This window comes from Dipodomys ordii, unplaced genomic scaffold (genome assembly GCF_000151885.1).
Source record: "Dipodomys ordii isolate 6190 unplaced genomic scaffold, Dord_2.0 Scaffold1, whole genome shotgun sequence".
Classification (NCBI taxonomy): Eukaryota; Metazoa; Chordata; class Mammalia; order Rodentia; family Heteromyidae; genus Dipodomys; species Dipodomys ordii.
Genome location: NW_012267217.1, coordinates 24,587,598 through 24,599,885, shown reverse-complemented (window position 1 = coordinate 24,599,885; position 12,288 = coordinate 24,587,598). Strand labels below are relative to the sequence as shown.

The 12,288-nt window shown below is 35.2% G+C and overlaps 1 protein-coding gene across 3 annotated transcripts in view; it reads left to right on the top strand.

The window, feature by feature from the left end:
* Window positions 1–12,288, top strand: part of Zc3h13 (zinc finger CCCH-type containing 13) — a 48,931-nt gene that overhangs the window by 3,065 nt on the left and 33,578 nt on the right. For 2 of the 3 annotated variants that reach the window (XM_013010428.1, XM_013010420.1), the window contains exons 4-6: window positions 2,779–2,887; window positions 7,616–7,755; window positions 8,937–9,091. In XM_013010428.1, coding sequence (XP_012865882.1) covers window positions 2,779–2,887; window positions 7,616–7,755; window positions 8,937–9,091 — 404 coding nt within the window. Of the gene's footprint in view, window positions 1–2,778; window positions 2,888–4,323; window positions 4,466–7,615; window positions 7,756–8,936; window positions 9,092–12,288 lie in introns of those variants that run through there. The other variant, XM_013010436.1, reaches the window with a different exon arrangement.

Sequence of the window (12,288 nt, the reverse complement as noted above, 5' to 3'; positions counted from 1 at the left end):
ATAGTTTATTTTCAACATAGTGTCTACTGAGTATCACTGTTGCATTTATTTACCCTTCTTCCCTCCATTTCTGTGCCCCTCCTTTCCCTCCTAAAGACAAATAAACAAGACAAAAAGTGGAGAACACAAAAGCCATAACAACAACAAAAAAAATACCTCTTGTTTTCATTGTCTGGAAGATGTTCATTTTCTTGTAAAAACTTGGAGCTAATTTTCTTTTAAGTACTGAGGGGTCTGATACCTTGCTAAGCAGTCATCTACCACTTGAGTCAAAGAGGGTTACTCTTTATATTTTTTTTGTCATTTTTGTATAGGGTTTTGGATTTTTGCCCAAGACCATCCTTGGACTACATTCCTCCTACCTGTTGGCTTCTTGCATAACTGCGACTACAACAGATGCATGCCATCAGACCTAGATGACTAGGGGCTTGCTAATAATTGTGGCCACATTCAAGAAAGTCATAATTTGTAGGAGAATGTCTAGGATTTACAGATGCACTATGGGGGTATCCCTTTGCTCAGAACAGATGGGCAAAGACATATTTTTTTAAGTATCGATGTTTTAATTTTTAATTGTAATAAAATACACTCTTTTAGTCTTTTAGATGTACAAGTCAGTGGCCATCCATTTTCATAATTTTTTCATAATTATTTCATAATATTTTTTAGTCCCAAGGATTTTGTGTGTGTGTGTGAACGAGAGATTGAACTCTGGGTTTTTCACTTTAGTGTTGATTTTGTTTGTTTCCATACTAGGTGGGCACTATCCTTTAGCTTTTTTGCCTAAGGCTGGTGTTTTACCCACTTGACCCACAGCTCTGCTTCTGGCTTTTTGGTGGTTCATTGCAGATAATAGGTGAGAGACTTTCCTATCTGGGCTGGCTTTGAACTGTGATTCTTAGATCTCTGCTTTCTGAGTAACTAAGATTACAGTTGTAAGCCACAGTGCCTAGTATGATATTTAATAGTTTTTTCAGTCATTGTTGCCTAATGAGACTTGTCATAATAAGTAGTCATATAAGTCATTTTGATACTTAAAATATAACTTTATATCTAAATACATAAAGTTTAAAGGCAGTTTAAAAGCAAATTTCAAGGAGAATGTAATTTCTGTTTTAGGCAGCCAAGTTACATGACTGATGATGATCAGAAAAAAGTTTGAGCACTAAATGTCATTTTCATTGTCATACATAGTTGTAGATTGTTAATAAAAGTAAGAATTTTACAGTAGTGGGGAGGTAGCCCTGGTTACTTGTATTTTTCCTACCAATGTAATAACCAGACAGCCGCCCCAGATAATCAGCCCAGCCTGCTGGAGGGGGCCGGGCATCAAGAGGTGAGGCTCTGCAGGGCTGCCAGAGAGGGCGGGGCCTCAGGGTGCCTCCAGGGTGCAAGGCATGCCCCTAAAGGGTGTAGGGCCTCCAGCCCCACGTGATGAGCTGCCTGTTGGAAGTGGGCAGCTTGGGGGAGGAGCATGAACAGCTTGCCCAGATGCACTCCTAAAGGGTTCCCAAATGACTCTTGTCCGCATTCACATTTGTCCTCCGGAAACAAACACTCCAGGGAGGCTCTCATCCCTGAGGGCTGAGATACCTACAAGAGGTCATAATTCTACCTAATAAAATGTGGTTTGGAGTCTTATATAATAGGTTGAATTAATTGGTCAGTTGAATTTTATAAATTGAACTACCAATTGTTTTCTATTTAGGCCACTGTTACACTTGGATTAAGATATAAACTTGGGGGCTGGGAAGTTGGCTCAGTGGTAGAGCGCTTGCCTTGCATGCATGAGGCCCTGGGTTTGATTCCTCAGCACCACATAAACAGAAGCAGGAAGTGGTGCTGTGGCTCAAGTGGTAGAGCACTAGCCTTGAGCTGAAGAGCTGAGGGACAGTGCTCAAGCCCAGAGTTCAGGCCCCACAACCGGACAAAAAAAAAAAAAAAAAAACTTGTTCTTTTTTGTTTTTGTTTTTAAAGGATTAATCTGTTAACTGATTTAGCTTGATAAAAATAGGCAAACATCACCTTTTTGTAAAAGGTGTTTGTAAACCAGGCATTGGTGGTTGGTTCATGCTTGTGTCTTAGTTACACAAGAGGTGAGATCTGAGAATCATGATTCATATCCTCCCTGGGCAGAAAAGCTTGTGAGACCCTTATCACCAGTCTACCACCAAAAGTAGAGTTGTGACTCAGCGGTAGCCACCAGTCTTGAGCAAATACACCAAGCAAGAGTGTAAGGCCCTTGAGAGTTCAAGTACCGGCACCAAAAGAAGAAAGAGAAAAAGAAAAGGAAGAAAAGGCTTTTATAAAATTACTAAAGGAGTTTGAATTTATCCTTCAGTATGTAATGTCTGTTACTTTAGTAGATTTTCCTAGGTTGATTATTTTTGAGACTTCTGGGGGCTTAAAAATATTTTTATTGTTTTTTAATTGGTAATTTTCTAATCTATATCTACTTAAAACTTTTCCCACAGTAAGTATGTAAGAGAATTATCAAGTGCTTATTAAAAGTAGTAGATTTTCATTATGTTTCTAAAATCTGAAGTACTGATTACATTTAACAAATCACTATTTTTTAATAAAATAATTACAAGGTAGATTTTTTTCTGTGGTGCTACACTAGACCTTGTCAGTCCTTACTTGTAGATAAATGATTGTTTTACAAAAGCATTTGTTTAATGAAACAGCTAAATGAAATGAAAATATTGTATGTTCTAAGAGCTACCTCATATAGTTTTTCAAAATATGGTCATCTTTATGTATATATTTACTTTCTAGAAAGAATCTTCAAGAGGGAGACATAGAGACAAGGAAGACATAAAAATCACTAAAGAACGAACCCCAGAAAGTGAAGAAGAAAATGTAGAATGGGAAACAAATAGAGATGGTGAGTTTCAAAACCTTTGCTTTCTAATAATCTCCAGATTGTTCACTTTGTAGATTTTTAATGAGCCCTAAGACTGTTCACCTGTGACCTCTCTATTCTTCTAGAATTACCAGATTAACCCATTTCTGAGCAGTAAGGCAGAAATTAGTATAAAGTAGTAGTACAGAGGCAGAAAAAGTACTTTGTGTTGCCTACTTAAACTGCCCCATCCTTTCTTTCTCTTCTGCAACTTCATTGTGCAGCATGGGGTTTTATCATGTGTGTAATACTAAAATTCATCAATACTAAGGCTAAAAAAAAATTTTGTTTTACATAAAATGCTAAAAATGAGGTTAAGGATTAAACGTCTGAGAAAATTATTTCTTTTTTTTGGTCCAGTTACGGGTGCTGAACTCTGGGCCTGGGAACTGTCCCTCAGCTCTTCAGCTCAAGACTAGCACTCTACCACTTGAGCCACAGCGCCACTTCCTGTTTTTTGTTTTTTTTTACTTATGTGGTGCTGAGGAATCGAACCCAGGGCCTCAGGCATGAAAGGCAAGCGCTCTACCACTGAGCCACCTTCCCAGCCCCTGAGAAAATTATTTCTAAGAAATTAATTGTTGGCTGTCATTTTTCGGAAGAAATCCAAGTGATAATTGAACCACAGAATTTATTTTTGAATATAAGTAAAATTGCCTTTTGAGCCTTTTTTTTTTTAAGCAAATAGTAGACTTTTTCCCACCATGAATATTCTCTTCCTCTTTGTTCTGGAAGGTAAGCTCTTACCTGATAGATAAGAAGTTAATGCTGTACATTCTCATCCAGTAGCTCTCATCCAGTATAAAACTATTTTGGTAATCTTGGACACAAGTTCATTTTCCTACAATAAAGTATAAAATAAAAAACATAGAAATGAATTTTTAAGATTTGATTCCATAATAGACATTTCTGCATAACTAAAGGTAGCATAAACTAGAGGAAAATATTTGACATGTGATATATTGAACATGAGAAAATATTTGACATGTATCAATTAATAAAGACATTATAAACATAACTCCCACAGATACCTAAGAAGATACTAATCAACTTAAAAATCTGCCAAAAAATTATGTAATAGTTAACTTGGAAGAAATAGAAATGGTCAACAATAAGTAGACAGCCTCACTGCAGGAAAAGACTACAGTTCAGCAGATATAAAATCTAATGTTTTTAAATGGAAGTTTATGATGGGATAGTTGTTTTTTGGGGTGCAGTTTGGTCATGGTAAAAAATAGAAACTAACTACCTTTTATTCCAGAAATTTGTCATAAAGAAATAACTTTCTCATAAAACAAAAATAGCTATCAAAATGTTCATTGAACTCCTGTCTATAATATCAAATTATTGAAAACAAGCTGTATGACTGTCCGAAGGAAACTGGTCAAGTAGGTTCATTATTATGAAATGCTTTGCAGATGTTAAAATGAAGGTGATTGAGGGCTGGACGTGGCTCACACCTGTAATCCCAGCTACAAAAAGTTATCAAGACCCCATCTCAGTCCATTAGCTGGATGTGGAGATGTGCACCTGTAGTCCCAGCTATGTGTGAGGCTTTAGGTAAGATGATAATGGTCTGTGTCTGGCCCTGGGCAAGAATGTGAGCGACTACTTGAAAAATACTAAAAGCAAAAAAGAGCTAGAGGGATAGAGTACCTGCCTGGAAAACACAAGGCTCTGACATCAGACCTGGATATTGCTGAAATAGGTGAAAAGGGAATAAGGAATGGCATGGAATGTGATAGAATGGAATGGCAGAAAAAGAAAATGGTTGAGCCCTGTGTATGACATGGGAGAATATTGTTTATAGGACAGTGTTTGTATTTGATTCCATTGTTTTGTTTATTCACTTACTTACTTCAAGGTTGTGTCTTATTGTGTAGACCAGGACTCCCACCTTTTAATCCTCCAACCTTAATCTTCTGCCTTGCTTAGGCTTTTGTTTTAATGTTTAAATTATGTTAATGAGAAGAATGTAAAGTTTTTTTTAATACATGAAACTGTCAACAGTGTTACCATTGGATGGTGCTGATAGAATATGAAGGAGCTTCATTGTTTTTTCTTGTGTGTATTCAGAATTATTTTAGATGTTTAATAGTGAGAATATAGCATAAATGAAAACAAAAGGAAGTAGGAGACTTGTAGGCTCTTAAAACATTAGTTATTTCCAAGCAATAAGTTACTAGAAATAAAACTGTTATATAAAGGGTATGTGAATGTTCTTAAGGCTTGTATAAACTATTTTACAAGAAGTAGTCGTCTGTAATCCTAGCTACTAAGGAGGCTGAGATCAGAGGATCAGGATTCAAAGCCAGCCGAGACAGGGAAAGTCTGAGAGAGACTCTTATCTCCATCCAATAAACACTCAGAAAAAAAAACAAAAACAGGAAGTGGCGCTGTGGCTCAAATGGTAAAAGCTCTCGCCTTTAGCTGAAGAGCTGAGGCCAGGCCCAGAGTTCAAACCCCATGACCAAAAAAAAAAAAAAAAAAAAAAGTAGTATCTGGGCCTTTTGCAAACAGTACTAAAATTGGAATAAAAAAACTCCATAATACATGAAAAAGACATTTATGTGTCGTTTGTATCTTTTCTCTTTTTGTTTGAATTTGTTAGGTTATTTGTTTTATTCAACAGTAAGGGTTCTTTATAAAGAATGTCACTTCAGTGTGTTGCATATATTTTTGTTGTATTTTGAGTATTTTCTTAAATATACTGTACAAGTTATATTTAATATTTTTGAAATCTCCTAAGATTTCCTCTCAACACCTCTGTAACTGGGTTTGAACTTGGCCTTGTGCTCCTTTGACTTATTTGCTTGACTGGCACTCTTAACACGAGTCGTGGCTTTTGGCTAAGTATTTATTTTGGTGATGGAGTCTTACAAACTTTTCTGCTTGGGCTGGCTTTGAACTGTAATTCTCCAGGTCTCTCTCTCTCTCTCTCTCTCTCTCTCTCTCTCTTTCTCACACACACACACACACACACACACACAGACAGATGTGTATATATTTGGAGGGCAATACTTGGGTTTTGAACTTAGAGCTTTGAGCTTGCTTGGTAAGCACTTGTGAGTTATTTTTCAGATAGGGTCATACTCTTGCTTTGGTTGATGTGGGATTAGGATTCTCTCAGTCTCTTATTTTCTGATTAGTTAGGATAAAAGATGTGAATCTTCATATCTGACCAACTTTGATAGATACTTTAAATGCTGAAGCTTCTCCCCTCCCTTGATTGGGTAGTTGGGAATTACGTACTAAAAGCTACCTTTTTGTTTCTTATGTGTTCTCTATTGATATTTGGAGATAGCAGGATTCAGATACCTAAGGCACACGGTTACCTTCTCTTCAATTACTGTTTTATTTAGATGTTTGATTATAGAATTTTAATTAAGAATATAGTCAAGCAAGTTGGTTGAATCTTTTTATTTACCTACATACAGTCTTAATCCAGTACAAAGTAGTAAGTAAAGGTAGCTGTTACTCATTTAATAAAGTCAGTACTTCTAATTATTTGTGGTAAGAACTATCTACCCTTAAATATTTAGTAATTGCTTTCTGACTAAAATCATGGTTTAGTCTATTTTATTATTATGGTGATATTGTCATCATACTATATCATAAGATGAGTAATGAAGTTTGGTCACACAGACAATGAATATATAGACATATCCAGTCACCAATCAAGATCATTCCAATGTACCTGTGTTATACCTGGCAATATATTTTCTTCTATCTTAAGCAGCTATGTAGAAATACTTAGATTTAGTGTGTTTTAGGGTTTTTGTTGCTGTTATCTCTAGCTCAGGTTAGGAAATAAGGGTAGAAGTAAAGCTTGAGAAAGCACCTCTGCTTATGATCAATAAAGCCCAATGTGGTATTGGATTAGGACAGAAATCAATACGTATATGCAAAAAATTAATTAAAATTAGTTTAATTTTCATTATAAATCTTTTTGTGTGTGTATGCCAGTCCTGGGGCTAGTGTTCTACCACTTGAGCCCCAGCTCCACTTCCAGCTTTTTCTAGTTATTTGGAGGTAAGTGTCTCACAGATTTTGCTGCCTTGGCTGACTTTCAGCCATGATCCTCAGCCTCATGCATAGCTAGGATTATAGGCATGAGCCACCAATGCCCAGCTCAATGTAACTCTTTGTCTTACACAAAAAAATTACCAAATTATAAAAGGTAATGTTATAAATTTAACACATAACCTTACTTGAGCAATGAATTTTTCAAATAAATCAAGGAGATTATCACATCAAATATAGCATGAAATATTGAAGGCTTTGTTTTCTTTCATTCTTAGCATATTTCAGTGCTTTAATTGTACCTTGATTAGTTGTGCAATACTGGATTGAAGCTAAGACCTTCATGTTAGGCAACCTCTTGCACTATGTTAAAAGTAGAGGCAACTTCTATGTTAGTCATTAGTTCACTCTACCACTGAAGTTACATTCCCAGCTTGAATTGTAAGTATAAATCTCTTAACAAAATGCCAAATCACCACATAATCCCAAATTACTCTCAAAAAAACCCCACAAACCATAAGAAAGTATTGCTTTTCACAAAGAAATTAATCATTGTACTTTTAATTCTTTGTAGACTATATTTTATATTTAGAATTATGTTATTCAAATGAAAGAACTTGCCATTTAAATTTATATAATTTTTATAAAGCTGTATAATTATGGTTTCTAAAAATTTTTATTTTAAAGATTCTGACAATGGAGATATTAATTATGATTATGTTCATGAGTTATCATTGGAAATGAAGCGGCAGAAGATACAGAGGGAGTTAATGAAGCTGGAACAAGAAAATATGGAGAAGAGAGAAGAAATTATCATTAAAAAGGAGGTATCTTATTTACTTCAAGAAATATATGCTTGTGATAGCACAAATAGTGATCAGAAAAATGAATTATTCTAGATACTGATACATTGATCAGTTTACTATAGAGTAATTTATTTCCTCCATTTATGTTAATAATAGGGAATAATTTTGCTGTTGAATAAAGCTGAAGATCCATTGCTTAGGGTACAAGCAAATAGGAAGTAATTGAATGTACATACCTGTTTTGGGCCCATGCTTTTTTTTTTTTGTCGGTCGTGGGGCTTGAACTCTGGGCCTGGGCGCTGTCCCTCAGCTCTTCAGCTCAAGGCGAGCGCTCTACCACTTGAGCTACAGCGCCACTTCCGGTTTTCTGGTGGTTTATTGGAGATAGGAGTCTCACGGTCTCCCGGGCTGGCTTTGAACCGTGATCCTCAGATCTCAGCCTCCTGAGTAACTAGGATTACAGGCGTGAGCCAACAGCGCCCGGCGGCCCATGCTATTTTTAAGAGTGCTCTGTTGACTTTTCTAAGATGTGGAGGTAAAGCTCACTGGAAACTAATTTAGGAGACCTTGAAATCTCCTAACTTTGTGTTCTTGATACTAGTTTATGTTAGCTCATTGAAATATGATAGTTTAAAGTGGGCACTGGTAGCTCACACCTGTCATCCTAACTACTCAGGAGGCTGAGATCTAAGGATTGTGGTTCAAAGTCAGCCCAGGTAGGAAAATCTGTGAGACTCTTATCTCCAATTAACCACAAGAAAATGGAAAGTGGTGCTATGGCTCAAAGTGGTAGAATGCTTGCCTTGAACAAAAGAGTTCAGGGATAGTACCCAGGCCACAAGTTCAAGCCCCCACAACTGGCAATCTATCTATCTATCTATCTATCTATCTATCTATCTATCTATCTATCTATCTATCTATCTATCTATCTATCTATCTATCTATCTATCTATTTATCTATCTATCTATCTATCTATCTATCTATCTATCTAATCTCTACCTACCTACCTACCTACAAACCTACTTATGACAGGTTAAAACTTGGGTTCAGTAATTAGTCTGTCAACAAATGGTAACTAGTACTACTTAGTTTTTAATCCAAGGGTCCTTTTTTTTGTTTTGAAAAAAAGAGAAAAGGATGTATTATTGTTGTATAATGATTGAATAAATTTCTGAATTGACTTACTGAATTCTCTTGAAAGGTTTCACCAGAAGTAGTTAGATCAAAATTGTCTCCATCACCTTTAAGAAAGTCTAGCAAATCTCCAAAGCGGAAATCAAGCCCCAAATCTTCTTCAGCTGCCAAGAAAGACAAGAAGACTTCTGCAGTGTCTTCTCCCTTGCTGGACCAGCAGAGGTCAGTAGGGCAATAAATAGTGTATATTTTTCTGAATGCTAACTGGAAAGAATTACTTAGTTGGTTATAAAAATTTACCTCTAATACATTTAGTATTATGTGTAAGCCTTTATTTTAAAAGGTAAAAAAATTACAGAAAACTACTAAATACTGTTATATGTGCATGTGCTTCAGAGTTTTTCAATTTTTAAGAAGTGAAATATAGTGGATTTTTCTTGGGTTTATAAACTATATACATGTGTGTATACTTTCACTAATGTGTACTGTTACACAGACTGCAATATTAATGTCATCTATTGTAAAACAAGTACATTATGTAACTTGGCTTGTCTTGGTTTTTTCACTTTACATTTTCTGATATTTATCTATATTGATAGTTTTAGCTTTACTTCATTTTAATATTCATACTACATACTTTTATTGAACATGTTGCTTTCAGTTTTTAGATATTGTAGAGTATATACAATAACTATTATCTCTTGATGTACATTATCAAGAAAAAGAACGCATCGCAGCAGCTGGGCATGTTTAAAATGGTAACAGCTGTCAAAATAAGAGATAATTAGAATTATATGGGGATTCAACAATAATTTAGCAAGTTTTCATTAAATGTCACTACTACTATTTATTATTTTTTTTGTTGTTTGGTTTTTTTTTTTTAACTGTATTTTTTTGTCTTTTCTTTTTTGGTACTGGGGATCGAACCCAGGATGTTGCGCTTGCTAGGCAAGCGCTTTGCCACTGAGCTACATCCCAGCCCACTACTATTTATTATTTTAATTAAATTTCACACGTTAGCCTTAAAAAATAACTACAAGCCTCCTTCCTTTAACATTTGATCAGTTAACAAATGGTGTCCACTTTATAGTGTTCATCCTATATAGTACCATGCCTACTCAGACTTTTTTTTTAATGCATTTTCTATTACCAACCTTCCACCCATTCATGTTACCCATGTTTTTAGGGAAATCTTTAAGGACTATTCTGATTAATGTATTACCATAGAAAATTCAGAGGTTTTCCATTTTATAGAAGGAAATTGAGTTCTTCAGTATGATAATCATACTTTGATCTTTTCTATCTTGGCAATATTTTTGTTTAATCTCCCTCCTACTACAATCTTCTACATTCAGTCTGTCCATCTTTAGCTTAAACTCAAAGTTTTTGAAAATGTTTTCTTTTTTCTCCTTACCAGACATAATTTTTATTTCCTTTGTTGTACTTATATTTTGGCTATGACATATGTTTTACAACCTCTATTAAATTTAAGCTCCTTGAAATTGGGATCTTGATGGTTCACTGTACTGTTTTTCCACAGTACTGGCTTTGCATAGAGCTTTGCATTGTAATAAGGCACTCAGTAACATTGACTTGATCCTCTTCTTTGTTCTGTTAGTGAGTAAATAGCTCAAAGTGATGTGGAAAAACTTGAATCATGGTGTGATCTGATCCATTTCACTTATCTTATCCTTTTGGCTAACCATGTATGTGTGTGTATTTCTTTTCATTTCTTCAATGAATTGCATACCAGAAATGCCCTTTCTTTTTCTTTGTTTTCTTATATTTTCCATTCATGAAATAATTGAAATTTAATCCCTTTATAGAAAATTTTAATTATTGTTTAGATGAAGGCTTTGTTATTTCTTTCATTTACTCTTTTTTATTGTGTTAGTAACACAATTTTTCGCATTGATTTAACTACTATATTTCCTATCTTGCAATAGTTTGTTAACTATTGCACCATTATATTAATAATAGCAGAGAAAATCCTAGAAAAGAGTACATTAAAAATATCAAAAAGGAGCTAGATACAGGTCAGTGGCTAAGCACTTTCCTAGCAAGTACAGCATCCTATGTTTGATCCCCAGTACCAAGAAAGAAAAGACTAAAAAAAAATACTTAAAGAAATACAAAGAAAAGAAGCATGTTGAATTATCATGTACAGTTTCTCTTTGCAATGCACATTAATGAGTATGTCAGATAATCAACTTTTAATTTTATTGCTGGATCAAACAGTAAACAAAAGACACATTAAACAGTTTAATTCAGTGTAAATTCAACTGAACATTTCAGCTAATACCAGTAAGTCAATTCAGAGGCAAGTAAACATTTTCATATTGAATGGACATAAAATTACTGTCAAATCACAACTCAAACTTCTCCCTGAAAGTTAGCATTTTTGATAGTTAATATTCAGTATAGTTGTTAATCTTGAGATATGTGATAGAGTGTTAATAAATATCATAAATCACTATGAACTGGTGGCTCACACCTATAATCCTAGCTACATAGGTGGTTGAGTGAGATCTGAGGATTCAGAGCTTGTCCACAGCAGGAAAGTCCATGAGACTCTTATCTCCAATTAACCACCAAAAGGTCAGAAGGGGAGCTGTAACTTGAGTAGTACAGCCTAGCCTTGAGCAAAAAACTTCAGGTACAGCACCTAGCCCCCTGAATACAAGCCCCAGTACTAGTACTTCTCGCCCCCCCCCAAAATCATACATCTAATATCTATTCGATCTGCAGTTTTAATCTTAGTTTTTGTTAGTTAAGTTTTTCTTTATTCGTAATACAAATATGAATTATGTCAAAAAGATATTCAAAACAAATTGATTGGGATGGGAGAGAATCATATCTTGAAAGGTCTTATTGATGTGAGAATATTTAAAATCAGTGTTGCTTCCTTTCTCTAGAAAATGATGCAATAGGGCTGGGGAGGTGGCTCAGTGGTAGAGTGCTTGCCTTGCATGCATGAGACCCTGGGTTCAATTCCTCAGCACCACATAAGCAGAAAAAGTGGGAAGTGATGCAGTGGCTCAAGTGGTATAGCGCTAGCCTTGGCAGAAGAGCTGAGGGACAGCGCCCAGTCCCAGAGTTAAGGCCCCATTAGTGACCAAAACAAAACAGAAAACAATGCAGTGTAGCATAATTGTTTTTTTAAGCACATATATTTGTAAAAGTAATGTGAAGAAATTCTCTCTTTAGTATATGAGGATAATCCTGGTTCTAGCAATAGCTAAATCCCAAAATGTCAGTGGTTTAACATAACATTTAGGTTCAGAAGAAACAAAAATTTCTCAAGTGGAATCAAACTAGGTATTTCCAAATATTAGCTGTTGTTCTATATATGAAATTCAGTAACACAGGTACCTTCTGACCATGATTCTCTTTTCTTGGACTTTCAAGAAAATCAAAGA